Raw genomic sequence first — 26,913 nt, forward strand, 5'->3', positions numbered from 1 at the left:
AAGGGCCTCGGCATGCCCAGCACACATGCACACGCTGCGTTTGAAACCTGGCTTTCTGCTCCGAAGGCACCAGGGCTCCTTGGAGAAGCGGCTAACTTGGGGCTGGACCAGGAAAATACAAGATGGAAAGTAAAAAGGAACCGGCAAAATGACAGCCAAAGGCCACAGCCGCCATCTGAAGGGGCGTCTATGGCCAAACCTGGGAGCATTTAAGCAACAAAACAAACACGGGGGTAATGGCTCCCGATGACGGAGCGACAGGAGCCTCGGCCCACAATGATGCCAACAGTGAATGGGTCAGTCAGTGAGCAGGAGGGTTACTGCCTTAAAGCGCCCAGAGGCCACTGCACAGAAACGGGGGGGGGACGACGACGGACGGTGGAGCCACAGAATCAGCCCGGCGGCCATCAGAGTGCTGTGGTACAGCGGGACTGCTGATGGAGGCTGAGGCTGGCATCTGACGTGTGACAAATTATTGACAATCCCCATGCACTGCCCCACAACACAGAATTGTAAAGAGTAAACGGTGAGTTTATGGTGGGGAGGTGTGGCAGACACCAAGGTGACCGGGGTCACAGTGACCTTGGCTGTGGTGCCATCACTGGACACTGGGCCGGGGAAGAGCTCGGTGGCATTTCTGGGGCGGCCCTGCCAAGGATGCAGGGCTGAGGCAGGTGCTGAGGGCCAAACGATGGGGGTACGGGGTACGCAAGACAAAGCAAGTGTGGGGAGCCGGTCCGGCTGGAGGTGACCACGAAGTGCACGGCGAGTCCCTGACTGGAACTCTGGGTCAGGACGGGAAAGGATGCTGCCGGGTAAGTGGCGGTCTGTGCACTGGCCCCTCTCTGGGGAGCAGTCACACAGGGAGCCCTGATGTGGGGACACACTCTGTGTACTTAGGGGCGCCTGGGATCCTGACTGAGGAAAGAAGCCTAGGAGAGGGGAGGGGCTGTGGGGGAGCAAGTGGAGCAGAACCTTAAGGTGGAGGAGCCTGGTGATGCCGGGACGTAGGAGCTTACAACCTCTGGGAAGTGTGAAATAAACGTTAAAATTAAGTTACCAAAGAGCAGCTTCCTTAAAGGGAAGAGTTAGAGGAGAAAGGAAGCTGGGCCGAGAGCGCCAGGGGCCGGAGCCCCAGGGTGAGGCGACCTCGAGTGAAAGGCTTACGCGGCAGGAGGGCTCTGGAGAGCGGGAGGCCCGACCTGGCCGGCTCCCGGAAGAGACCACGGAGGAGCCCGGAGGGCGGGGCGGCCGAGCTCACCCAGATGTGCTGCAGGTCCTTGCTGTTGACGGGGTAGATGATGCAGTTGGTGCCGATGAGCTTGACGGCGCAGTCGATGCTGACGTCAATCACGGTGCCGCACTGGCTGTCCTGGAGGAGAAGCACAGGCTGAGCAGGCACCGGCGCCAGCCACCACCGCACCCGGCCGCCCGCCCGCCCGCAAGCAGCCCGCCGGCGTGGACGAGGACTCACGGTGGAGCGCATGTGCCGGACCACGTCCCGGGGCACCACAGAGCGGTCCTCCAGTTTCAGCTGGACGAGAAAACACGAGGTGAGTGGCCTCTGGAGTCACCCAGGACACACCCTGCCCGGCGCCCCGCCCCGGGGAAGGCATCACACCGAGCCCAGAGCACAAATCCCAAGCGCTCGGCTTTCATGAGCCCCAGGAGCACCCCCTCACTGCACCCAGGTCAGGGCACAGAACTCCAAGCACTAACCCCCAACGGCCAGCACGAGGCTTGCGGAGGCCATGTGGATCAGGGTGCGCGGAGGGACAGGTCACAGAAGGCACGGTTTACAGTGGAGACTTAAGAGCGTGCTCTACACAGCGACACTTTCCTAGGAGTGAAACCTTTCTGTCCTCTCTGCCAGTGGCTGCCCTCGCCCTGCGATGAGGGCGAGAGGGGTGACGCCAGCTGTGTGGGTCACCCTGAGGCCGCTATCAGCCGACACCACCTTCTAATCCGGGCTATCCTTGCCGGCCAGCTGCAGCCTGCCCTTATCTCTCTGCCGCGGAGCCCTGCAGGCTGCTGAGTAACGGACAGCCGGCTGCGGGAGCCTGGCCAACTGCACGCAAACACCGCGGCAGCCGCTCCCTCCGGGGCACACAGGCTCCGGAGAGCCGCCTGTCCGCTGCGGCACCGGGCCCCCCCACGGCCAGGTGGGAGCTGGTTCCCAGCAGCTCAGCGCGTCTTCTTCGTTGCTGGTCCAGCCCTGGGGCCGCTCTCTGCAGTTCCTCATGGGGTCTGGTAATGGGGGTCTCTGTGCCCACCTCCTCTGGGTGGTGAGCTATTTCCTCAAGCAACACTCTCCACGCTCCAGCCTGGGGCATGGGAAGGTGACGTCCATGGAAGAAGAGACAAGGTCACCGAAACGCTGGCAATGATGACTAAGAGCAACTTCGCTATAACTAGACAGTGACTTACAGAAACGCAGCGACGGGCCTGCCGTCAATAAAACCCACAGGGAACATAGGCCGACCCAGATGAGACCCCTTGGCCAGACACGGAGGCACGCCAGCTCTGAAACTCAGGCAAATCACACACGTGCACACGTGTATAAAACGAGGTGACAGCAGCCCTCTTAGCGTGGCTGGAGGGGTAATCAGAGTGAAGGCACAGATGGTCACAGGGGCCTGGCACACAGCAGGTGCTGTGGTCACTGCCTGACTCTGTGCCCCGGGCTCAGGCTCTGCGCGCAGATCGCAGGCGGCTGGAGGGCCGCAGGCAGCTCTGCTCAGGGTGCTGGAGGCGGTCAGAGAAAGTCCTCCCCTGGGCCCCTCGGTGCTGGCCCTGACAGGACCTGGTATTTTTAGTGGGTCCCACCCTAGCTCAAATCTCGGCTCTCATTTTAGACTCCAAAAAACCACAATTGCAGGTCTTCCCAAGTTGCCATAGAAACCAGAAGTCGCAGCCCCAGGAAATTCGACGGGGACCACGTGGACGGCATGGGTGGGAGGGAATGCCATTCTTGGTGTGACTGGCAGCGGCTCCGCCACCTCGCCGGCTCAGGGATCCCTGAGGAGCAGTGAGTCTGGAGACGTGTCCCCACCTTGGCGGCGTGCGGTCCTCGAGAGCCTCCGGGACAGGGAGGGCGAGGGCACAGCACAGGCCCTGCCCGGTGCAGACTCCGGGGCTGAGCGCCCGCTCCGAGGCCCGGGCAGGAGCAGCGCGGCAGTGGCAGCGGGCGCACTGCGGCCAGGGAGCTGGGTGGCAGCACCAGCCTTCGGGGCTCCCCTGACCTGCACCTGGCCCTCCGCAGTGTGACTCCACTCTGGCGGAGCTCCTCTCCCGGGGCAGGGACGGCCTTTCGCCGGTGGGAGTGGCAGGGAGGGAAAGTGGCGCGGTGGCCTCTGTCCTGGCGACATTCCCTGCCCCTGGCAATTCCAGGAAACCAGCAAATGGTGTCTGGAAGGGCTCCCAACGTCCCTCCATCCTGCGTCCCTGTCCTGGCTCTGCCCTTCTCCCAGAGCCGCTCTCCTCCGAGTGCCTCTCACCGACAGGCCCTTCCACAAGCCCTCCTGCCTCTCCCTCCTCCCTTCCTGTTCCGGAAGGGGCGGCTGTGCTCCTGGGGCTCGGTCGGGAGTCCTCTGCCTCTAGGCGACAGCACCCCGCGCTTACTCCTCTCCAGGCACTTGCTGGGCGCTGTGTGTTTTAACCTGAGACCTTCCACCCCAGTGTCTGTGTGAGCATGGAGATCCATGGAGTAAGCGCACTGTCACTGAGACAGAGACAATAGTAACGGTTCCCAGCCCCAGGGCTGCTGCGTGGCGGAGGGGCCTGGAGGCAGGCCGCTGGCTCCAGCGTGCAGCCTGCCCCGGCCGCAGGGAGCGCGGAGGGAGTATTTCTGGCAGATAGTATCCTGCCCGCTTTCTGGGAGCCTCTCCGGTTACAGCAGCAGGAAGGGCTCCCTCCGCTCAGGGCTATGGGGGCCGCAGGGCCTGACTGCCCCGTCATCTCTGGCTGGGTGTCGCCCAGTTACTTCCAGGAGAACGGCATCTCTTCTCATCAGCAGTTGGTCTGGAGCCAAAACACAGGCAAACTGCCCTGGCCACTGGGTTTCAGTTGGTTGAGGGTCGTCCCAGGCCCTGAAAGGTCGCCAGTTTGATTCCCAGTCAGGGTACAGACCCTCCCTTCCCCTCGCGCTAACCAATCAATAAAAACATTAAAAAACAACAACAAGCAAACAAGGCCCAAGATCTACATGCTCACACACACTGTAGAGTGGAGAGCCTGTAACGCTCTCTGATTTAAAGCGGTAATACACTGGATTTCAGGGCAGGGAGGCGGGAATGGCAGGAAATGACACTGGTTGTGGGCTGGAGTTGGGCTCCTCTTCCAGCCTCTTCCTCAGCCGTTTCCAGTTCCCACTGGACTGGGGACATGACCATGAGGCCGCTGGAACAGGCCAGTGTAGGACGAACTCAGAGCGGCTGTCCGGGGCACAGCCAGCGGTCAGCAGCCTGCCCACCTGAGGCCAGAGGATTTGCCAGCAAATCACAAACGGCCAGAGGCCTCTGTGCGGGGGGCAGGGAGGCAGCGGGAAATGGCTGAGCAGAAGAAAAGACAGACGTTGGTGCCCTGACTAGAACACTCTGTCAATCATGTGCTACAGAGACCATTCAACAGAAGCTCCGCTAAAACTGAAGCCGGAGGCCAAGCAATTCAGTAGCTGAGTGTTTTCTACAAACTCAGAATGAGACAGGAGATAACATATAGGCATGCGCCTTGGCTTTAAAGAAGGTACCTTTAGATGGGCCCAAAATAAAATACCCGAGGACATCGATACACAAGTGACCGCACTGCTGAGCTGAGTCGTGGACACAAATTCCTGCTTCTGCGTGGCAGTGGGGGGAGGCAGTGGGGGGAGGCAGTGGGGGAGCTTCTCCCTTCCTCCAGGCTCCTCCCGGCCCTGGGAAGGACTTCCCGGCCAGACGCTCCCCACAGACCTGGAGGAGGCCACATGCCTGGGCGAGGGATGGAAACGGACCGAGGACAGCACCCATTTCTGGACACGACGCCTCAGCATCAGCCACGGCAAGGGGTTCGCTGGTCACACCTGCTGCCCCTGAAGACCAGGTGGTGGAAATGCCCATGAAAACAGAGGGGTTGAACATGGCAGTGTCAAAATAGCAGGAGTGTGAAGCAAAAGGAGCAGCTTTGACAGGTTCCTTGGGAAGAGAAGGACCGGAGAAGTCCATTTTTGTGCACGTACGGAGCCATCGCACGGGAGAGCTGATGCCTAGACAGACCCCGTCGGCAGGAACCGGACAGAACAAATGCAGCCAGCGCCGGGAACGGTCACCAGGACAGGCTGAAGGCAGCTGTCTGTCAGAACCCTCAGGTCTCTCTTAAAACCCAGATTCCTGGATTTTCACCCAAACCCGCTGAATGAATCTCTACATAAAAGCCAGATCTGTCTCTTAACATTCCTAGGCAAGTCTAATAGCAGCCCGGGTTAAAACTGTTCTATTTTAACCAGTAAGTTTCTCTTTCTCCTACCTACAACAACACAGAACCCCAACTACTTGGGGCATTTGTTCTCAATCCCAGGAAAGTGTAAAGACACAAACCTGGGGCTCAAGATGCAACAGCAAGGTGGTGTGACTAACTAACAAGTGAGAGCTGGCTGGCACCTGCCTTCAGCACCCGACACGCGTGGCCCATCTTTGGACAGGCGCACACGCACCAGGTCCGCAGTGATGTGGCCCAGACTCTGGCTGACTCTGCTCAGGGGGGCAGCCCCTGGTCCAGGCCGGGTCCCAGGCAGACGCCACGGACAGAGCCACAGACTCCGGGACAGCTCTCAGCACCTCGCTGACTGAGAGGCGAGGGACCGGGCCCTGGTGGCAAACGGTGGCAAAGCCCCGAACCCGCCAGCACGCACCCGGACACCTGGGGGCAGGCCCAGCGCCACTGCCGTGAAGACTTCCAGGCAGAAGGAGCTCCTGGGCCCACGCTGAGACCATGAAGCCTGGTGTGTAGAGCGGGTTACTGAGTGGGCACAAGCTGGTGCTTAAAGTCTGGCTCTCCCATCGCCTACGAGCTCCAAGCCTGAGCAAGACGCGCCCTGGCAGGAAGGGCGTGCCCCTGCCTGCTCCACTCCTGCAGGATGGCCACCAGCCTCGGCTGACAGATGCTCCCACCCCCTCCTTCACCCTCCCCACTGCGAACCCTCAGAAAATGACACAATCTTCAAAATGACGTAATCTCCGGTCGGCAAAGAGCTGAGGGCTCAGCCTTCCCCCGGCGGCCCGCGATGGCCAGCCTCGCCTCCACCAGCGCATCTCGGCTCCTCCCTGTGTGCGCCCAACCCTGAGGATCGATCAGGAGCCACACGCTGCAAAGGCATCCTCCCCCCGAAGCAGACGCGGACGGAAAGGCACTCACTCGGCACTCTATTTTTAAAAATGCAAGTTCGGTAGAAGAAGGCTGTAAAAAGAACACGCCAGCACCGGAGCCAAGGCCGGCTCCTTCCGGGCCAGGTTCTCACTGGAGTAGGGGTGGAGCGGGGAGCAGGGGCTGGTCCGATGGCTCTATCGTGCTTAGGGCAGAGAAGACTGCAGATCCCGGGCAGGCGGGTGGGCAGGCCGGGACTCCCCCGAGGAGGCAGGGGTGGGAGACCACACGGACAGATGGCAACGCCCCACGGGCTGTGCTAAGGTCTGGTCCTTCCTTTAAGGGCCAACCAAGCCCGGGAGGGGAAGGCAGGCCTGGAGGATGGTTTGGGGTCTAGGCGCCGGGATCCCTGCGGCAGTTCTCGTGCCTTCCACCCGGCCCCCTGAACGCTTCCGCGATTATGTCCGAGGCCACTCCGGCAGAGCAGTGTGGACTGTGCTGAAGGGATCCGGAACAGGAGCTGTAAGGGAGCACAGGGGAGGGGGTGACAGGAACCGGCTTTTCTCGGCCTGAGCTCCATCTGCCTCTGCTCTATCGGGCGGGCAGGGCAGGGCCTGTCCTGTAGAGAAGTCTGGGCTTTGACATTTATTATTTATTCATTAGATGTTGGCCATCCACCCATCCACCCATCCACTTGTTCGACAAACTGAACAGCTACTATGCTGGCAGGCGCTGGATCCGACGTCCTGCCCACCACTCCACCGCCTCTCCTTCCTGCTGGTTGTTTCCTTCTTCCTCAAGCGCAGTTGAGGCCCGTTAGCAAATAAACTCAGTTTCTTCTTTTTGTACAATGCCTTTACTTTGTTCTCACCATTGAATGACAACTTAAGCTGGTTCCTGAAAACTAAGCCAACACTTCCTTCTCCTGCAGGCTGCAGGCTTACTGCGTCGTGGTCTGGCTTCTGCAGGTGCTACTTAGGCGTCTGCCGAGTCTGCTGTGAACCCTGGAGGTATGTCTTCCTCTTAAGCTGCTTTTAAGATGCTCTTCTCCCTTTGGGAACGCCCATTAGATCAGGCTGGGCCCTCTCATCCTCCCCTCCGCACCCCCACTTCTCTTCCTCTAGCTGCGCATTCTACTTAACTTCTTCGGATCTATTTTCTGGCTCATATAATTCTCTTGTGAGGTGTGTCTACTTTGCTATTTAACATTTCCACTGGGTTTTTGATTCAATGATTAGATCATTCAAGAGGTTTTATCTGGTTCTGTTTATAAAGAGCCCCTTTTGCCCTGGCCGGCGTGGCTCAGTCGATTGGAGCATCATCCTGTACACCAAAAGGTTATGGGTTCAATTCCCAGTCAGGGCTCATGCCTAGGTTACTGGTTCCATCCCCATAGGAGCATGTAAGGGAGGCAATAAACATATCCTCAGGTAAGGGTTAAAAAGAATAGGCCTTTTAAAATTATTGTCTTATTTTTTCCTTTTCTTTCTATTCTTTCCTTTAGCCCTTCAATCATTTTAAACATATATATTTAATAGAGGCCTAGTGGGAGTCCCTTGGCATGACCTGCAGACTAGCTGCTTTCGGGCCGATCCAGACATGATGGAGCCCGATCCTGTGCACTCAACGTCTGTCCCCTGGTGGTCAGTGCACATCATAGTGACTGGTTGTTCGGTTGCTTAGGCTTTTATATAGAGAGAGAATGATCTCTCCTATTAGCTGAAGTTTTTATTTTTTAAATATATCTTTATTGATTTTTCACAGAGAAGGAAGGAAGAGGGACACAGAGCTAGAAACATCAATCAGCTGCCTCCTACACACCACCTACTGGGGGGATGTGCCCACAACCAAGGTACATGCCCCTGACCGGAATCGAACCCGGAACCCTTCAGTCCACAGACCAATGCTCTATCCACTGAGCCAAACTGGTTCCGGCCAGCTGAAGTTTTTAAATGCTGGAAATCCTTTCTGTTGTGCTGACTCCTGCTTTAATTTCTGCACATTTAGCGATTTCCTAGCGAGCGCTCATCATCTGTGGAGATCTTAGGAAGCCAAGTGAAAGGTCATTCTACAAAAGCCTTGCCTCTCCTTCTCCAAGAAGCCTAGCTAGGAAGCTTGGGAGTCCTGAACCGTGGGATTTATTTCCTCAAATCCCTTCTATCAGGAAATAGCCCTTTGCGGGGATTTGTATTTCCATTCTATACTCTAAGGTTCATTAAAACCCAAATCTCTATTATTTTAGGGCCTATTAAGGGGTCCAACAAACCCCCCCAGAGCTGCCACATCCGCAGGCCTGCTCTGCTCTGGCATTGAAGTCCCTCTTTGAGTTTCTCAGTCCCTTTTCTTTCCTACAAGCTCAGCGTGCATTCAGATCTGTGCTGCAGCTGACGGAGCCTTTCTCCGAGCTGCCGTGGGGGTGTTTCTGCATTTGCTCACTCTACCGTTAGATTGGGGATCCACTCCGCTGCCATGAGGTTGAAAACGTCCACGCATCCTCATTCCCAAACTTTCTGTATGCAACCGGTTTTCTCTCTGGAAGCTTTATCCCCAGTGTTCTGGAATTATACCATGCGCCAGTTAGGACTTTTTCCATTCACCATGCACCAACCTGGAACCCTGTGATCACCAATTCTGGAAAGATTTCTGATTTGACAGATTTCTGCCCTTTGTTTTCCCTTTCTTTCTATATAGATTGCCTAGATGTCAGAAATTTTTATTCTATTTCGGGGGTTGTCAACCAACCACCTCCCCTAAAACTGTTACTGTCCAATAATTCTTTCTTGTCCTGATTTTTAGAGCATTTGTTTTATTCCATTGACCGAATATTGGCTCATTTCTCTGAGGACATTCACTTCTTGTTTGAGAGCTTGTTCTGTCTGCAGCATCAATACTTTGTTTCCTGTGATGCTGGTCTGGCCTCTGTCCTTCATTCATGTTGCGAGTTTCCTGCTTACATTCCATGATCCCTGGCTGTCCATTCCTACCTCATAGAGGGGATAGGTATCTTTGTGGTGCTGGGACAGCTCTGTATCTTGGTTGCTACGGCGCTCACATGAAACTACATGTAATAAAATGGCACAGAACTGCACACATGTGTGCACCAATGCCATGCCCCCGGTTCTGACGCTCTTGGTGGTTATGTAAGATGTACCCACGGGGAAAACTGGATGAAGGGCACAGGGGACAACTCCACACCATTTTTGCAGCTCCCTGCGAATCTATAATTATTTCAAAATACAAAGGTAAAAATGGCAGCCAAAAGCTGACAGCGGCTTGTGAACACAGAGGCTTTGGGCTGTGGACTGCACCGGCTTCTGCTGTTTGAGGGGCTGCCAACGCCAGCGGCTGCAGGTCTGTCCCCGACACTTCCCTTCCCCAGAGGGCTCCTCCAGCCCACCTCACTCCGGGTCGCAGCTCGCTGGGAGCGGGCGGGACTGGCTGGGACCCTTTCAGAGCTCAGAATCCCTCTTCCAGTTGCCGTGCCCTCTGCCTGCGGCACTTCAATCCGGAGTCCCGGTCCGTTTCTCAGAGCGTAAACCTCCGCTCCATCTGGGCAGAGGGGAGGGCACTCTCTGGTTTGCAGGAATGAAGAGGCAGCGGGAGCTTAATCTCTGTGCAGACACTCACCTGCTCCTTGTCTTTAGGCCCAAACCTCACTGCCGCGTGGGCAGCAGGCAGTAGGAGCCTCCGTCCCCGAGGTCTCTCTGCTCCGCTCTGCGCAGTCTCCGCTCACTCCCCATCTTCCCAAACTTGAAATCTTTTGCCCATGATTGCCTTCTCTCCCATTCTTGTCCTCTGGCTTCACACTTTCAGACAAATGGGTACTGTGGCTTCGGCGGAGTCTCTGGAGGAGGTGGAGGAAGTGATGTGCTCATCTGCCTGTTTCCCTGAGGACGCCAGCGCGGTCTCAGCTAACGCTGCACGCACAGCCATGGGGCGCATATGAAGACGGAGAGGACAGTAAGCCAACAGGACCAGAAATCACAAACTCAGGGCTCAGAGTGCTGAGTTCCGCCGTTGAGCTCCTTCGCTCCAGGCTCTCCCAGAGCTGCTGTTCTGAGCTGGGGGGGAGCACCGCTCCACAGGAACGCCGCGATCCTCGGCAAGGGCTCCCCCTCTGCTCCTGCAAATGGCTCTGCTCTCCAGTGTCCAAGGCACACAAAATCCCACCGGCTGCTGTTGGTGGAGCCACGACGGCAGGAACAGTCCAGGCCAAGGCTGGGCTGGGCTCGTGTCATGAGGCAGGCGTGGGTGAGCAACACTTTACACACTTCCAGAGTTAAATCAGATTCTTAAATGCTAAACTGAAGTCACACAACACAAATAGCAGCGCCTGTGCAGCTCGCAGACAGACCCGCTGACGATGGAGTCTGTGCAGCCCGGTGGCCGGGATGCTCAGCTCAGGCCGCTGCCCGGCACACACAGGAGCCTCTCCCCGCCCTCACCGAGCCACGTCCCAGACCCACCAGACCCGCCAGACCCGCCGAACGGATCCAGACACGCTGCTCCCAAAGAGCACTCGTGCTGCTCACCGAGCACTTCACCGTCTGCTGCAGAAAGGCCCCGTCCGGCTCTGAGAAGGAAACGGCGGATGGCTCTGCCTCTGAACACTGACATGGCGGCCGGCGGCCTCCGGAACACATGACTGGTAACTGTGAAAGCTGCCCGCCCGCTGTCCCATAGACCTATGGTGCCCCTTTCCATGCCAGGGTGACAACTGGAGCCTGGCTCCTGGAGAGGGTTAATGTGAAGCCTAAAGCATATTAAATGGAAGGAGGTTACATCCCAACATAAAGCAAGATGCCTGGCACCGCCCCAGTGACAGCCTGGGCACCCCCCCGGGAGGTGGCGCTCACCTGCCGGCTCTGAAGGACAGAGAAGGCCCAGGGGCAGGGCCTCCGAGGCAAGCCGACAATAAGCCAGGCCAAACAGAGGGTCTGACCTGGCTTACCCGAACAGCCACTTCTCGAAGAAGATACATAAATGGCTACTGAGCCCAGGAACAAGCGGCGGGGCCTCACTGGCCACCGGACAGCGCACCCCACACACAGGAGATGCCCTCACGCCCGCCGGGTCAGCTACAATCCAAAGGCCCGCAACAGGCAGGGCGGCAGGGTGGAGAAACGAAGCCCGCGCCCTGCTGGCAGGAATGACTTTTCTGGAAAAGTCTGGCAGGTGCTTGAAAGGTTAACACAGAGCTGCCATGTTACCTGGCAAGCCCACTCCTGGGAGCAGCGCCCAGGAGAGCGGGCAGTGCAGGTGTACACGCAGACCGCTCAGAGCAGCCTTATTCAAACAGCCCCGGGGGAAGCCAACCTGCGCCCAGCACCTCGTGGAAGGATTCACAAAATGTGGCATCTCCAGGCCACAGAACGCTCACCACCTGGCCACGAGAAGGCCTGAGGACGGACAGGGAAAGCGTCTGGTGAAGGAAGCCAGCACCACAGCCCACAGTACGTGTCTCCAGTCACACAAAAAGTCCAGGTCAGCAACCCTGGTGGTGCCAGGGGCTGGAGGAGGGGGAAAGGCGGGGTGACTGTAATGGGCTGAGGTTTGTTTGGGGGTGATGATATGTTCTAACTCTAGACAGGGATGGTGGCTGCACAAATCTGTGAACACACTGAAACCACTTTGTACTTGGAAAGGGTGAATGTTACGGTGTGAGTAATACCTTAGTAAAGCTGTTTTGCTTCTTTTTTTAAGGCGACTCGGGTTCAGCTGCAATTAATGACTGCCTGGACCCCAGGTTCCGAGGAGGGGGTTTTCTTAGCTGTCTGTCCTGAATCACAGTGTAAATCAGATTTTACTTCTCAAGCTGAACACCAGAACCTGTCTCCAGTGTAACAGAGTCACCAGAAACGAAAATCAGCACTGCTAACAGCCTCGACTGCTCAGAAATCAGGTGGTGGCTTTTCTTCCCTTTGTCTTAGTGTCTTCGACCATCTGTGGCTCCCATCAATCCTAAGCTCAATCGCTGAGCCGCTGGGGCCTCAGTTCCCTGACTAACAGAAGGGGGTCAACCAACCGCCCCGCCCCCTCCCTGCGCCCAGACACAGCCGGCACCCCTCATCCGGCTGCTCCGAGCTCAGCGGTGCCAGCACCGAGGAGGCAGTCGGCCGCTCCCACGGGAGGTGCGGGCCTCAGAAGCTCACACGTGCAGGTCCGCGCGCTAACTGCTCTCAGCGGAGACCCAACAGCTGCTGCGCACACAGCCAGCCCTCCGAGAACTGAGGCTCAGAGAGGGGCTCCCGCCAGGTCTGGGGGTTACACCAGAACCCGCTGAACTCTGGTGGCTCCTGCAGTGAAACCGGTGCTCTCCTCAGGCCGCTCAGAGTCACACCAAGGGCCCGGCGGAGAGCGGGGTGGTGAGCGGGAGGCTTTCCTTAGCGGCATTCCAGCCCCAGCCTGGGGGGCCGGGCCAGGGCGAGTCTCCATTTCGGCCGGCTTTCCACTCCGGGGCCAACTGCGTTCCACCACGAGGGACACGCCTGCCTCCTCCAGCCTCGCCGCGGGGCCCGCGCTCCGCCTGACGAGCTTGGGGAGGGAAGGTGCTAACCCAGCAAAGTGCAATATGGTGGGTCTGATTAATCTGCTCTTCTAGCACCAGGATGCCCGCATGCCCCAGTGCTGGGTGATTAAGCAAAGGGCTCTCCAAAGAGCCCGGTGTGGGCAGTAAATTCCAGGCCAACCTCCGGTGAGGGGGACATGGCAGCTGGCAAGGGGCCCTCTGCTCCAGCACAGAGCATGAGCGCCGGGAAAGGCTGAGAAGACTGTGTAGGCCAAGCAGGAGGAACCGGCCACTCACGGAAACGCTTCCACGACTCTACACGTGAGCGACACGGAACAAAAGCTTTTACAGAGAGAGAGCTTTGTTTCCCAAGAAGCTCCCAACCAGGAGAGAGCGCGAGGGTGCTGTCTGAGTGCAGGTGTGAGAGGCAGGGAACAGCCCGCTGAACTGGCACACATCAAAAGCAAAAAAATAGGCTTTCAGACTTCATGAAAATTTTTAAATATTATGTATCAAAAGATACTATCAGCCCAACTGGAATGGCTCAGTGGCTGAGCATCGACCCATGAACCAAGAGGTCACTGGTTCAATTCCTGGTCAAGGCACATGCCAGGGTTTAGGGCTCAACCCCCAGTAGGGGGTGAGCAGGAGGCAGCCAGTCAGTGGGTCTCATAATTGATGTTTCTATTTCTTTCCCTTTCTAAAATCAATAAAGACTTTTTTTTTTTTTTAAAGACACTATTGCTGAAACCGGTTTGGCTCAGTGGATAGAGCGTCAGCTTGGGGACTGAAGGGCCCCGGGTTCGATTCCGGTCGGGGGCATGTACCTTGGTTGTGGGCACATCCCCAGCAGGGGTTGTGCAAGAGGCAGCTGATCGATGACTCTCTCTCATCGATGTTTCTAACTCGCTATCTCTCTCCCTTCCTCTCTGTACAAAATCAATAAAATATATTTTTTTTAAAAAGACACTATTAATAGAATATAAGGGATACCATAGAATAGGAGAAAACATTTATGAATCAATTATCTAATAAATGACTAATGCCCAGAATATGTAGAGAATTCCTAAAACTCAACTATCAAAAAACCAAGCAACTTAGTTAAATAATGGGGGAAGCACTTCAATAGGCATTTCTCCGAAGCTATACAAGTGACCAACAAGCACATGAAAAGATGTCCAACATCACTGATTATTGGGGAAATGCAAATCAAAACTACAATGAGACACACCTCACACCCATTAGATCACTACTATCAAAAAACAGAAAATAACAAATGTCGACGACGAGGATATGGACAAAATAGAACCCTGTGCACTGTTGGTGGGAATGTAAATGGTACAGCTGCTGTGGAAAACAGCGTGGCAGTTCTAAAAAAAAACAACAACAACAACAACAGAAATAGACTGATCACATGATTCAGCAACTGCACTTCTGGATATATATGCAAAAGCATCCATGATAAGATCTTTTTCTAAAATATTTTTATTGATTTCAGAGAGGAAGGGAAAGGGAGAGAGAAATAGAAACATCAATGATGAGAGAGAATCAATGATCGGCTGCCTCCTGCACACTCCGAAACCCAAGCACTGGCCCTCAACTGGAATCGAACCCGGGACCCTTTAGTCCCCAAGCCAAGGCTCTATCCACTGAGCCAAACCAGTTAGGGACATGACAAGATCTTAAGGAAATATTTGTTTATCCATGGTTCATAATAGCACTATGCACAATAACTAGAACATGGAAGCAACCCAAGTATGCAACGACAGGTGAACGGAGAAGTAAAGAATAGCATATACACCCCACAGATATTCCTCAGCCTTAAAGAGGAAGGACATTCTGACACAAGCTGTAACATGGACCAAGCGTGAGGACATTGCATGAAATGAGCTGTAATAAAAAGACAAACACTGTACAATTCCACTTAATAAAACCACAGACACACTAACAGAGGTGGCTGCAGGGCTGGAGTGAAGGGGGCGGGAGAGGTGGTTACTGTTCCGCGGTACGAGTTTCAGTTTGACCGGACAGAAAGTCGTGGCGGTGGGGGTGGTGATGGTTGCACAACATTATGAAGGTATTTAATGAGGTATATTTGTGTTACGTGTATTTTACCACAATGAAAATATTTTTTAATTTCCCTTTAATCCTCCCTCCAGGATACTATTTTTATTGTTTCTAAAGAGAGGGGAGGGAGAGAGAAACATCGATGTGAGAGAGAAACACTGATCGGCTGCCTCCCACCATGTGCCCTGACAGGCATCTAACCCACAATCCTTGGTGTTTGGGGCAACGCTCCAACCAGTGTCGCCTAGCCACCCAGGGAGGGCAGATCTTTTTTAAGAGGAAAATGTAGCCGAAACCGATTTGGCTCAATATAGAGCGTCGGCTTGGGGACTGAAAGGTCCCGGGTTCGATTCCGGTCAAGGGCATGTACCTTGGTTGCGAGCATATCCCCAGTAGGGGGTGTGCAAGAGGCAGATGATCGATGACTCTCATCAATGTTTCTCTCTATCTCTCTATCTCTCCCTTCCTCTCTGTACAAAATCAATAATATATATATATATATTTTTATTTTATTTTATTATTATTTTTTTTTAAAGAGGAAAATGTAACCTGGGGCCAGGGGGCCCATTATAAATGGCGGCAAACAGTGAGCAGAGGTGAGTGCCGGCACCCCTCCAGCTCCTGCGCCAGGAGAGAACGCACTCGCGCCCCCCCTCGCACTCGCGCGCGCCCCACCCCCGCACTCGAGCGCGCCCCGCACGCACGCGCCCCGCACTCACGCCCCCGCACGGACCGAACCCCGCGGACCGAGCTAATGCAGCAGCAGGCCAGCTGCGGGCTCTTGATGGCCAGTGATCGGCAATCACCGCCGATCTTTACCTTTTCTCTCCGTTTGGAAATTTCTCCCAATAAAGTAGAAGGAGAAACTGTCTAAGAGTGAGAGCCACTGCACTCCTCAGGGGCGCCCCAAGCCTGGGTTCCAGAGGCCAGGGGAGTCTCTAGAAGCGCGGTGGGTGGAGGGCAGCGGAGGAGGGCCAGGCCCGTCCACATGCAGGTGCAGGGCCACAGGAGCAGCCGGTGAGGAGAGGGGAGAGGGGAGGGAGGGAGGGGAGCTCTGCCTCTGGAAGTGTCTGAGAGGTGAGAAAAAGGAAAGAGGAAAATCCAGGCCAGTAAGTGGAACCACCGGAATAAGAGGACCAGCCGTATCAATGAGGCTGATGGGCCAAGGGGCAGAAACGGGAGCGGCCGCAGCCCCGGCAATGGGCCCGGTCTCCCTGACCTTCGGGAGCCGTCTGAGCCGGAGGCGGAGAGCCGGCGGGGCGTGCGGGTCACGAGGACATGGAGGCAGACACGTCCCCACCAGCAGGTGCTGGGCCCTCCTTCCCACCAAGCACGCCGGGGGGGGGGGGGGGGGGGGCGGGAAAGATGCTCTCTCTTCTCCGGCTTGAAGATGACATCACCACCGGCAGGGCCCTCACTCCCTTAAGTAATTACCCGCCGGAGCACAAGCGGGCTCTCAGCACGGCAGGTCCCGATGCTCCCGGGGCCACACGAAGGACACAGATGTGCCCGAGGTCCTTCCCATCCACACGGGGGGGGGGGGGGGGGGGACAAGTGCAGCCCTGGCCAGCCCTCCTCCCTCAGAAAGGCTGGGACCGGAGAGCTCGGACGCAGGAAAGGAGCGCTCCCTGCAGGGTGCAAACCGAGAGGCTCCTTCCCCAGCCTGAGGCTGCTCCTGCCAGTAGCGGGTCTCAACTCTACTGCCGGGCAGGCCCGACTGCCCCTCCCCCTGTTTTAAAGAATTTTTTTAAAATATATTTTATTGATATTTTACAGAGAGGAAGGGAGAGAGAGAGCTAGAAACGTTGATGAGAGAGAAACATCAACCAGCTGCCTCCTGCACACCCCCTACCGGTCAATGTACATGCCCTTGACCAGATTCGAACCTGGGACCCTTGAGTCCGCAGGCCGACACTCTACCACTGAGCCAAACCGGTTTCGGCCCCTCCTCCTGTTTTAGCACTACTCAGTATCTCAGATCAAAACTATTGTATTAACTGTCATAGTTAAATGCATCTCTCCGTCTACAGCTATGCTATTCATTAAGCCAAGGGTGACCTGGTTAGTGTCTGCATCCTTTGACTGAGCTACAGAAGTCTCTTGCAATATGCAAACAAACAAAAACCCCACAACCAAATATTCAGCAAGATTTAACCCAAAAAGGACATTCATTCCAGTACCTTCTGCCTCACTGAATACTTCTGAACAGTAGAATAGCATTTGTCTCCATGTTTAAGTCACAAAAACATGCACTTCACAATCCTGCTTCAAAAGAACGCCGAACACCCGCGGTAAAGCGGACCGCAGACCCACTCGGCACAGCCCGCCTGGTGGAGGCACAGCCCGCCTGGTGGAGGCACAGCCCGCCTGGTGGAAGGACTGAGGGTGGGATACCCTCCCCGCAGAGCCAGCTGCGGACCGGGCAGGGCACACAGCCTGGGGGCCGGCAAACCCAGAGGCCATGATTCCTGTTATTCTGAGCTACTCATTCCGGCAAGCATTTTGCTCCTCCCTGAGTCTAACCACGGCTCAGGTGGTCCCTAACGGAGCCCCGAGGCTGGCGAAAATGTCAGAAACAATGTGCGTCCCCGCTCAGGAAGCTGCCGATGTGGACGCGGCGGCATTAAAACCATGACCTTCCCGGCACTTGGCCAGCAGAGCCTCGAGGAGGAGCTACAGTTAAAAGAGCAAATCGGAGTAAATATCAGCACAGCATCCTGTGCGCAGAGAGGGCACTTACCCACGCAGGGCCCGCCTTGGAGCATCCACGTGAACTGGCGCCCTCCCAGCCCCGCCCAGAACCAGGCCCAGCTCTGGGATGAAGCTCGGGAAGCTGCTACCCGTCAGAACGGGCGCACAGAAACGTTCTCCCGGGCCAACACTACAGGATGGCTCTTTAAGAGAACGCACCCATCACACAATTTGCCCTGAATCCAACTCTAAGGGGACCACGGGGCAGCTGACACCGCATGGCTCCGCTCTAACCGCGGCCCAGAGGGCACTGGTCCCTGAGGCCCGCGGGTGAAATAAAGGAGTAAGAAGGGAGGGAAGTTCCTCGCGATGGAACAGGAAGATGAGAGAAAAGCAGGGATCCCAGTGAAGCGGGGATGGAGGGCACAAAAAGGCCTTTCCTGTCCTAAAGCGAACTCGGTGGAGCGCGCGCACAGTCAAGCTCAAGGCCACTGCGGGGAAGGAGCTGGCCCTGAGCAGGACGCGGCCTCTCCAGGCGTCCTTCGGAACCTGTCTCATGACTCAGCAGTCCCAGCGGAGGTGACAGCAGCGCCAGAGGCCCGGAGTGGCTGGAGGCAGGGAGCAAGGCGGGTTTCCCAACACTGGCCACTTCCCAGACAGCAGAGTAAGTGCCGCTTCCCCGACTGGCTTTGCTCCGGGAGGTGGAGGTGGGGACAAACCAGTGTTGCAATGAATCAGACTCACAGAGGTGCACTCATTCGACAACTAGGGCACTTGCAGAAATAAAATGAACTCTTTGACAGGTATTTTGAAAATGGCTGAGGGGCCAGGGAATGAAAACCAGAACAGAAAGCAGCCCAACAGAGACCGGTGTGGCTCAGTGGATAGAGCGTCGGTCTGCGGACTGAAAGGTCCCAGGTTTGATTCCGGTCAAGGGCATGTACATTGGTTGCGGGCACATCCCCAGTAAGTTTCTCTCTCATCGACGTTTCTAGCTCTCTATCCCTCTCTCTTCCTCTCTGTGGAAAATCAATAAAATATATTAAAAGAGAGAGAGAGAGAGAGAGAGAGAGAGAGAGAGAGAGAGAGAGAGAGAAAGCAGCCCAGCACACGTGCAAATACGGCGTTTCTCCCTTACTGCTGCGCAGCCATGATCCTCCCTCTCCCCGCACTGGTCCACCTTCCTCCTCCCAACCCCCTCCTTCTCTCTCCTCACCTGAGGTCACCCTCCCCCACCAGGATTTGAGTGTGAAAAGCCTGGATGAGTCATGCCAGCCACAGGGCTTGTGCCTCAGGTTAGATCAGGGTATTTAGATGCTGTAAATATCTATAAATCCTCAACTTAAGCACTGTCAGGTGAGGGAACACTATCTTTACTTCCATATGTTTTCAGGTTACTCCACTCATTGGCAGTGTGACATTGGAGAAGTTACTTAACCTCTCTGGTCCTCATCCCTCCTCAGAAACAGGAGAAGAGGACCGAATTCCCAGGCTGTCGTGGGTATGGAGTAATACACATAAGCACTTGAGCACCTGGCACACTATATGTCTGTCTGTCATTATTTTCTTACAATACAAAAGCAATACTATACCGCCCTTATAATTCACAATCTCGTCACTGTCATTCAGGAATTTCAGAGGATGCCTTCCAGGAGCTGGGAAACACACACACTCAGGTGTGTCCCCTCCCCTCCTGGAGGCGGGAGCGTTAGCAGGGGTTACTTTAAATGTGCATGACTGACCTTCCTATAAGGTAACAGGAGGGAAGCTCGTGGCCATTTACAGAAGACGCGCAATGAAGAACTCAAATCTGAAATCCACCAGCTCACAAGCAACACCACACCGATGAGGACTGACGCCTCTTTGGTGAGGCACCGCCCTGTGACACCCGGAAGTGATCTCCTGAGGGCGGGGCTGGTTCTGGTTGATGGACGTCAGGATGCTGGCTGCTAACAGCCAAGTGGCTGCCCAGGCCCCACCCACCCACACTTCGGGTTCTTCCACCTGCACAGGCTCCCTCACAGGGCTAGAAAATCTCGTGTTTTACAGCAGAGAAAAGGAAGCAGTGAGTAAGCCAAGGTCATTCCGAGTAGGTGACAGCCAGGAAGAGCACCCGAGGGTTTTGACTTCCAATCACAGGACACAAACACCCGTCCCTCATCGGATGGAAGTGCCCTTGAGTCGGGCGACAAGCTACACAGGGGACCAGGAAGGCATGCGTCCCAGGAGCCAGAGGGGAAACCAAAGGAGCAGGAATGAAGTCACAGGGCACTCTGAGCCTATAAGCGCTGGGATCCCATCTGAATAGCATGCAATGAGCTGCATTAGCCCCGCGGCTGGGGTAACCTTACATAACTTCTTCCTATTAGTTCATTAGAGCAATCGCTCCTAATGGGTCCGGCACCTGGGCAGATGGGGCCAGCAGGCCTCACAGCCTACGATGCTGCACCTAAATAGCTTTCCCCAGGGGATGCCGGCCTGAGGAGGAGCCAAAAATAAAGCGAAAAGCCAATTCCCGAGGGGCCTGTCATCAGCGATGTTTTACACACACACACACACACACACACACACACACACACACAGCAGGGCGATTACAGCCACGGCTCTAATTTACAGACATTAAATCTCAAGCCAGCTGAGACCCTAAGTGTTATGGCAACTGAAAGCCAGAGAGCACACAGAGGGGGAGAGCCACCGCGTGAACGGGACACCCGAGCCCGGACGGAAGCACAGCTGTGTTCCTCACAGGGCGGGCCCAACCATGGCAGGTGAGGCCAGAGACCACGAGGCCGGCCCGGGCTCAAGGAGGCCAGGAGGCTGCAGGCATTCGGCTTCGATCAGAAACTTCACTGAAGAAATCACCATCGGTGGGGAGGAGCAAGTCCCGGCAAGGAGATCGGTGGCCAAACGGCAAAGTGTCCAGTGGATAAATCCGCTATCACACCTAGCGGTCAGGAGAGAGAGGAAGCCCTCCACGGCTTACCCTGGGCTGCTGGAACCCCAGGAACTAAATAGTAAGTTCCGCAGTTTTAAGGCAATGCGACGTCTTTTATTTCTGTTGATTACATTTATGGAAGTGGCCAGGAGGGGGGAGGACTCATGAGCCAGCCGCTTCGCCTCTCTTTTTGAAATTTGCTCATCAAAAAAAAAAAAAAAAAAAAAAAAATAGCCAAAACTGGTTTAGCTAAGTGGATAGTGTTGGCCTGCAGACTGAAAGGTCCCAGGTTCGATTCCGATCAGGAGCATGTACGTTGGTTGCGGGCACATCCCCAGTAGGGGGTGTGCAAGAGGCAGCCGACTGATGATTCTCTCTCATCGATGTTTCTAACTCTCTATCCCTCTCTCTTTCTCTCTGTAAAAAAAAATCAATAAAAAAATATATAAAAAAGTTAAAAGTCAATAGAGAGTAATATTAAGCCTTTATTCATTGCCCATCAAATTAACATGAAGACAACAAAAAGGGCCCTAGCCAGATTGGCTCAGTGGCTAGAGCGTTGGCCTGCAGACCAAAAGGTCCCAGGTTCAGTTCCGATCAAGGGCACCACACCTACCTTGGTCAGGGCTGTGCAGGAGGCAACCAACCGATGTGTTTCTCTCACATCCATGTTTTTCTCTCTCTTTCCCTCTCTCTCCCACTCTCCCTAAAAATCAATGGAAAAATATCCTCAGGTGAGGACTGACAAAACAAAACAAAGTACAGAAATGCTCCCAGCCTACTACTCCATGTTAAAAGGACGTTATTTTAAAAGTTCCAGTAGATGCCCTGGCTGCTGCGGCTCAGCTGGCTGAGGTCACCCTGTGTACCAAAAGATCACCAGTTCAATCCCTGGTCAGGGCTCATGCCCAGGTTGTGGGCTCAGTCCCTGTCGGGGTGCATGCAGGAGGCAGCTGATAGATGTTCTGCCCTCGCTCTCGCTCTCCTTCTCTCAAATCGATAAAAACATATCACGTACACACAAATTCCAATAGGTGAAAATTTTAAAAAGAAATGCTTTCTAAGACTGTCACTACATTATTCTACCAATAACTGGGTTCCCAACTCTCATAGCCACATTAGTGATGTGGGAGACAACAGAATCTAAATTATAAATCCACCTCGATGGATTTACAAGGCGTGGGAGGTGTGAAGGAAACTTCCTAAACCACAGTCTCCCAGCAAAGACCCACCTACCACCCTCGTCCGTAGCCAGAAGCAAAACAGGAGCCACATCCAGCTCACCCGGGCCATATGCGGCTGTGGTACCAGAGCTTACCTAGCAAGAATGAATGTCCTTCCCACACAAACCTATCCCCACGTCCTAAAGGAAGGGCTGGGCCTGCCACCCGTGCCTCCGCTTCCCAGAATTCCTCCGCCCGTGGCTTCTGCTAAGCCCAGAAGCCACAGAAACACTGCCACCGGAGCTGCAAAAAATGTCAACCAACACAGCACAGTCAACATGAGTCCAATGGCCTCCAGGCATTTTCTGTTTAGTTCCAGAACTGGTATTTTAAGTCACATTTTGTACAGCTACACACGGTGGGGGAGAGGCAGAGGGAACATAACTGTAAACAAATGAACCACCAAAGGCAAGTTGTTCAGGAGCCGATGAGCGTGGCAGCTCCAGGTAGGGAGCGGGCCTGCTCCCCGAACCCCGTCTCTAGGAGCATTCCGGGGTCCCGAACCTCTAGAGAAGATGGTTAGGGAAAAAAATATATTTTTAAGCCCCTGGAAAGATCCTGGCAACCATCTGCTGGTAAGACAGCGCACCAACAGTACCCTGAGCAAAAACCGCTCCCCGACAAGACAACACTGGTGGTCCTTCTTAACAAGTGCGCTGCTGCCAAAACAAGGACCTTCCGGAGCCGTTTACAGGGACTCACCCTCTTCCCTGGTTTGCATTTCTCTGAGGGCAGCGAGCCCTGCGTCCTGCGTGTGGATGTGTGTGTCTCTGGTGCGTGCGCACCGGGAGGGCGGGAAAAGACCCTGCGGGCACCAGCGGGCACTTCTGCCGCTGGGAACTGGATCCAGGCTCTTTCTGCCCAAACCCTCGCCACAGACCCCCTCTGCCATGTGGCACCAAGCTCCAGTCCTGCCCGCTGTCTGCGGGCATGTGAGAAACCCAGATTCACGTCTGACGTGCCCGCCCCCTCCCCAGCTCGGACCTCTCAGTCCCAGGCAGCTCCGACAGCCTGGTCCTGCTTCTCGCTCCGAAATGTGTTCTGGGAGTGGGGGAGGGGGAGGACACCGGGAGGAGGGCATGGAGAAGGGGTGAGAGATACAGGGTTGCGTGTGTGAATCACTGATAGGAAGTCACACTCAGGAAAACAAGACCACACCAAGCTTGAATCAAGGTTTCAGGTTTCTGACGATAAAGCCTTGGTTTGGTAAAACTGCAATGTTCACCAGCCTCACCGAAATGCCCAATGGGAGTCTGATGTCTGCTTACAGCCTCAGGTCAAAAAAAAACAACACAAAACCCTTCAGGTCCCCAAAGGGTGGAGCTCCTCCGTCCAAGGTTCTCTAGTCTTTCCCCCCCAAGAAGTCCAACTGCACTTAGGAGCCATCGATCGGGGCAGCTGTCACAGCCCCTCCCCCGCGCTGCCAGCACCGAGGCTCCCATCGGCAGTGATTCCACGCACGAAGTTCCCGCAGCCACGGGAATGAGGCCCCACGGTAAGGCAGAAAGGGGCTAGGTCACCGCACCAGGCTAACGCATTCTGCAATGGGGTGAACTTCTGGGGGAGGAGGGGGTTTCTGTCGCCCGGGGTTTTCACCTGCATCTCTGCCCGGGAATGCCCACACCCCTCCCGCCCCGGCCGGGATGCACAATGCGGTGGGTGGCTCCCGGGGGCCAGCGGAACGCCGCACCGGTGTCACGCCCGGCGCGCCTCTGAGCCCGGGCACCCCCAGGGCGGCCGGGCAGAGGCCCCGCGTCCATAACCTTGAGGCCCGCACCGCACCGCACCGCACCACAGCCTGGCTCCGATCCCTTCGCGCGGGGAGCCCGGCGGGCAGGGCTGGTGCAATGACTTGGCACCGGAGCGTCCCCTCCGCCGAGGCCGCCCTCCCACCTGGGCCCAGGCCCGCGGCGGCAGCGCCTCCCCTCCCGGCCTCCGCCTGGGCCCCGACCCCAGGCCCGGGCCCGGCTGCAGGCAGGTGCCCCCCGCCCCGCCGCGCCGCGCACCTTGGTCTCCTTCACGTGCTGCTTGACGCCCTCCGGGTACCACTGGACGCGCACGAAGCCGCGGCGCAGCGGGCTGGCCCGGCCCTCCTCGTGGCCCGCGCCCCCCGCCTCGGAGCAGCCCGAGCTCCCGCGGCCGTCCTCGTCGCCCTCCGAGTCCGAGTCCTCGCCGTGGATGAGGCGCACCAGCCCGAAGTGCACGGAGCCGCGGTAACGGCCCGACACCAGGTCGTGAGAGAACAGCAGGCGCTGCGAGCCGGCTTCGGGGCCGGAGTCCGGGGACGGCCTGGAGGCCGAGTCCGAGGCGGGCGCCCGGGCCGGGGCCGGGGCCGGGGCCGGGGCCGTGTCTGCGGCCGGGGCCGGGGCCGCCTCAGGAACCGCGGCCGGGGCCTGGGCGGGAGCCGGGGCTGCAGGCGCGGGCGCTGCGGGATCCGCCATAACTGCTCTGCGCGAGTCTCCGGCGGCGGCGGAGGTGGAGGCGGCGGCGGCGGCGGCGGCGGCCCAGACGCGGGGAGGCGTGGCCACGGCGCGGGGGCGGGGCCACGGCGCGCTGACGTGGCCCGACGTGCCGTCAGGGAGCCGAGATGCGGTTGCTAGGAGCTACCGCCCGGTCGCTAGGGGACGCTGGAGATGTCGCGGGAGCCGGGGGTGAAGGAAGGACTCCACGAGGGAGGGGCGGGGATGAAAGCGGAGGAAGCGGGAGGGGCCGGGGCCGAGGCGGAGGAAGTAGCGTGGCCCCGAGGGAAAGGGGCGGGGCGGGGCGGGGCGGGGCGGAAGTGGGGCGGATGCTGTCCACAGCAGCGAGCGAGCTCCCTGGGCGTCTCCAGCCTCCTACCAGGACACGGAAAGGGCAAAACAGTCCCTGCCCTCTGCGTGTTTACAATCTAGCTGAGGAGACAAAGCATACACATGATTAAATAGTTAAAAAGCGACTCCCGTCAGCGTGTAAGCAAGGCTTTAATAGGCATGTATGGAGTGTACCTAAAATATGTTGTTTTAGGAAATTCTATGCAAAGCGTGGAAGGTGATGGCTCCTTAGGGACTGATCTAGACGTTTGTGAAAGAGGCCCAGAGAAAGATCAGAAAAGATCAAGTATTACCCTGTTTCCCCGGAAATAAGACAGTGTCTTATATTAATTTTTGCTCCCAAAGATGCGCTAGGTCTTATTTTTAGGGGATGTCTTATTTTTCCATGAAGAATACTGTACACATTTATTGTTAAATGAAAATAAAGGAAATTTATTATCTGTATACGGTACAAACCAGACAAACTGTGAATCCTACAATATAAAGAATTTACTCATTTATTCATGATAATCATGTTGTCATCTTCTGGAACATCATCATAACAATCCAATTCCTGAATTTCCTGGTGAATTTCTTGTGACTCCATTTCTTTCAGAATCAGTGGACCAAATCTCTCATGTTTAGCCTGGGGGGGGTACTTATTTTCGGGGGATGCCTTATATTTCACTCAGAAGGAAACTTGTATGTAGGTCTTATTTTCGGGGGATGTCTTATTTTCAGGGAAACACGGTAGTGATTCCTGCGGTTTGCCTATAAGTCTACCGAGATGAGTTCAAAGCTTTGTGAGGCTTTTTATGCATGGCGATAGGTAAGAGAGCCAGATAGGAGTGGGAGCCACAGATTCTCATTTTTGTCATTGATACTTACTGATCTTAGGAAGGTAGGCAAGTTGATAAACTTCTTTTCACCCTGATGTTCTCATCTGTAAAATAGAGGTGATAATAGCAGTATCTGTCTCATCTGATGATGGGGAGAATTAAATGAAACAGAACAATGCCTGGCACACAGTTCCCTCAATAAAGATTTTTTTTTTTTACAGAGAGGAAGGGAGAAGGAGAGAATTAGAAACATCGATAAGAGAGAACCACTGATTCAGCTGCCTCCTGCACACCCCCTACTGGGATGTGCCTGCAACCAAGGTACATGCCCTTGACCAGAATCGAACCTGGGACCCTTCAGTCCGCAGGCCGACTCTCTATCCACTGAGCCAAACTGGTTAGGGCATTAACTATTATTTTAATATTTCAACCCTCCCACCCCCACCTACACTAAAATTCTAGATCAGGAGAACTGTTATATTTATGGTCTGCTTCATATTGCCATTTTAAAATATAAAAAGTAATTATACTACTTTTGGTCACAAGGTAGTAAGTGGCAGATGCAAATGGACCCTGGGTCTCCTGACTCCAAGCTTTTCAGTTCCTGTGTTGACTGGAGAATGGGGGTGTGTAGGTAGGCTGAAGAGAGCAGGGCAGGGCGGGCCAGAAATCTTTTATATCAGAAATCCAAGGGAGACCCTACCCAGTTTGGCTCAGTGGACAGAGCACCCCCTGAAAACAGAAAGGTCCTGGGTTTGATTCTGGTCAAGGGCACATACCGTGGTTGCAAGCTCCATCTCTACCCTGTTGGGGCATGTGCAGGAGGCAACCAACCAATGTGTCTCTCTCACTTTGATGTTTTTCTCTCTGTCTCTCCCCCTCCCTTCCACTCCCTCTAAAAATTCATGGGAAAATGTCCTCAGGTGAGGATTATCCGAAAAGAGAAATAAAATTAAATTAAAATATATTCGGTGGGGGAAAAAATAAAAATAAAAGTAATCCAAGTGAGTTTTGCGTTCTCCATCCGCTTATGCCTGAGCTTGTTATAATGTAAAAAGACTGTCCTGCCTCCCTAATCGCTGAGTAAAATTGGCTCTTGAGGAAGATGTGCCGAGCTTATTCTGCAGCTTCTTGTAATAATGGCTAATAATAGCTCCATGTATTGAGCGGCCACTTAGTGCCAGGTACCACACTAAATGCTTCACTTAGATTGTCCGCCTGTGAGGGAGGGAGGGTGGGCCCCCTTTGGTGAAGCAGCATGCCACCCTGTGCTGATCCCCACCCCCACCCCCAGGAACCTGCTGGGTTGTAGGTAAGAGTCCTTGATTTCAAATGCTGATTTCTCCCTTACTAAATCCCTTTCTAGATTGTAGATCCTACTGTATTTTTTAAAATATATTTTATTGATTTTTTACAGACAGGAAGGGAAAGGGAGAGAGAGCTAGAAACATCGATGAGAGAGAAACATAGACCAGCTGCCTCCTGCACACCCCCTACCAAGGATGTGCCTGAGACCAAAATA

The 26,913-nt window shown here is 55.3% G+C and overlaps 1 protein-coding gene and 1 non-coding gene across 4 annotated transcripts in view; both read right to left on the minus strand.

Annotated features, from left to right (window-relative positions):
• Positions 1-24,279, minus strand: part of UBE2O (ubiquitin conjugating enzyme E2 O) — a 35,492-nt gene extending 11,213 nt beyond the window's left edge. For 2 of the 3 annotated variants that reach the window (XM_045572123.1, XM_036412187.2), the window contains exons 1-3: positions 23,770-24,263; positions 1,475-1,534; positions 1,262-1,372 (exon numbers count right to left, since the gene is read on the minus strand). In XM_045572123.1, the coding sequence (XP_045428079.1) occupies positions 1,262-1,372; positions 1,475-1,534; positions 23,770-24,204 (606 nt within the window). In that variant the 5' untranslated portion in view covers positions 24,205-24,263. Of the gene's footprint in view, positions 1-1,261; positions 1,373-1,474; positions 1,535-23,769 lie in introns of all 3 variants that reach the window. The other variant, XM_036412188.1, reaches the window with a different exon arrangement.
• Positions 5,215-5,269, minus strand: LOC118704653. Its single transcript, XR_004983466.1, has one exon. It is a non-coding gene; the product is annotated as a small Cajal body-specific RNA 14 (non-coding RNA).
• Positions 24,280-26,913: the final 2,634 nt, after the last annotated feature.

Source organism: Pipistrellus kuhlii, unplaced genomic scaffold (assembly GCF_014108245.1).
Source record: "Pipistrellus kuhlii isolate mPipKuh1 unplaced genomic scaffold, mPipKuh1.p scaffold_m20_p_44, whole genome shotgun sequence".
NCBI classification, from domain to species: Eukaryota; Metazoa; Chordata; class Mammalia; order Chiroptera; family Vespertilionidae; genus Pipistrellus; species Pipistrellus kuhlii.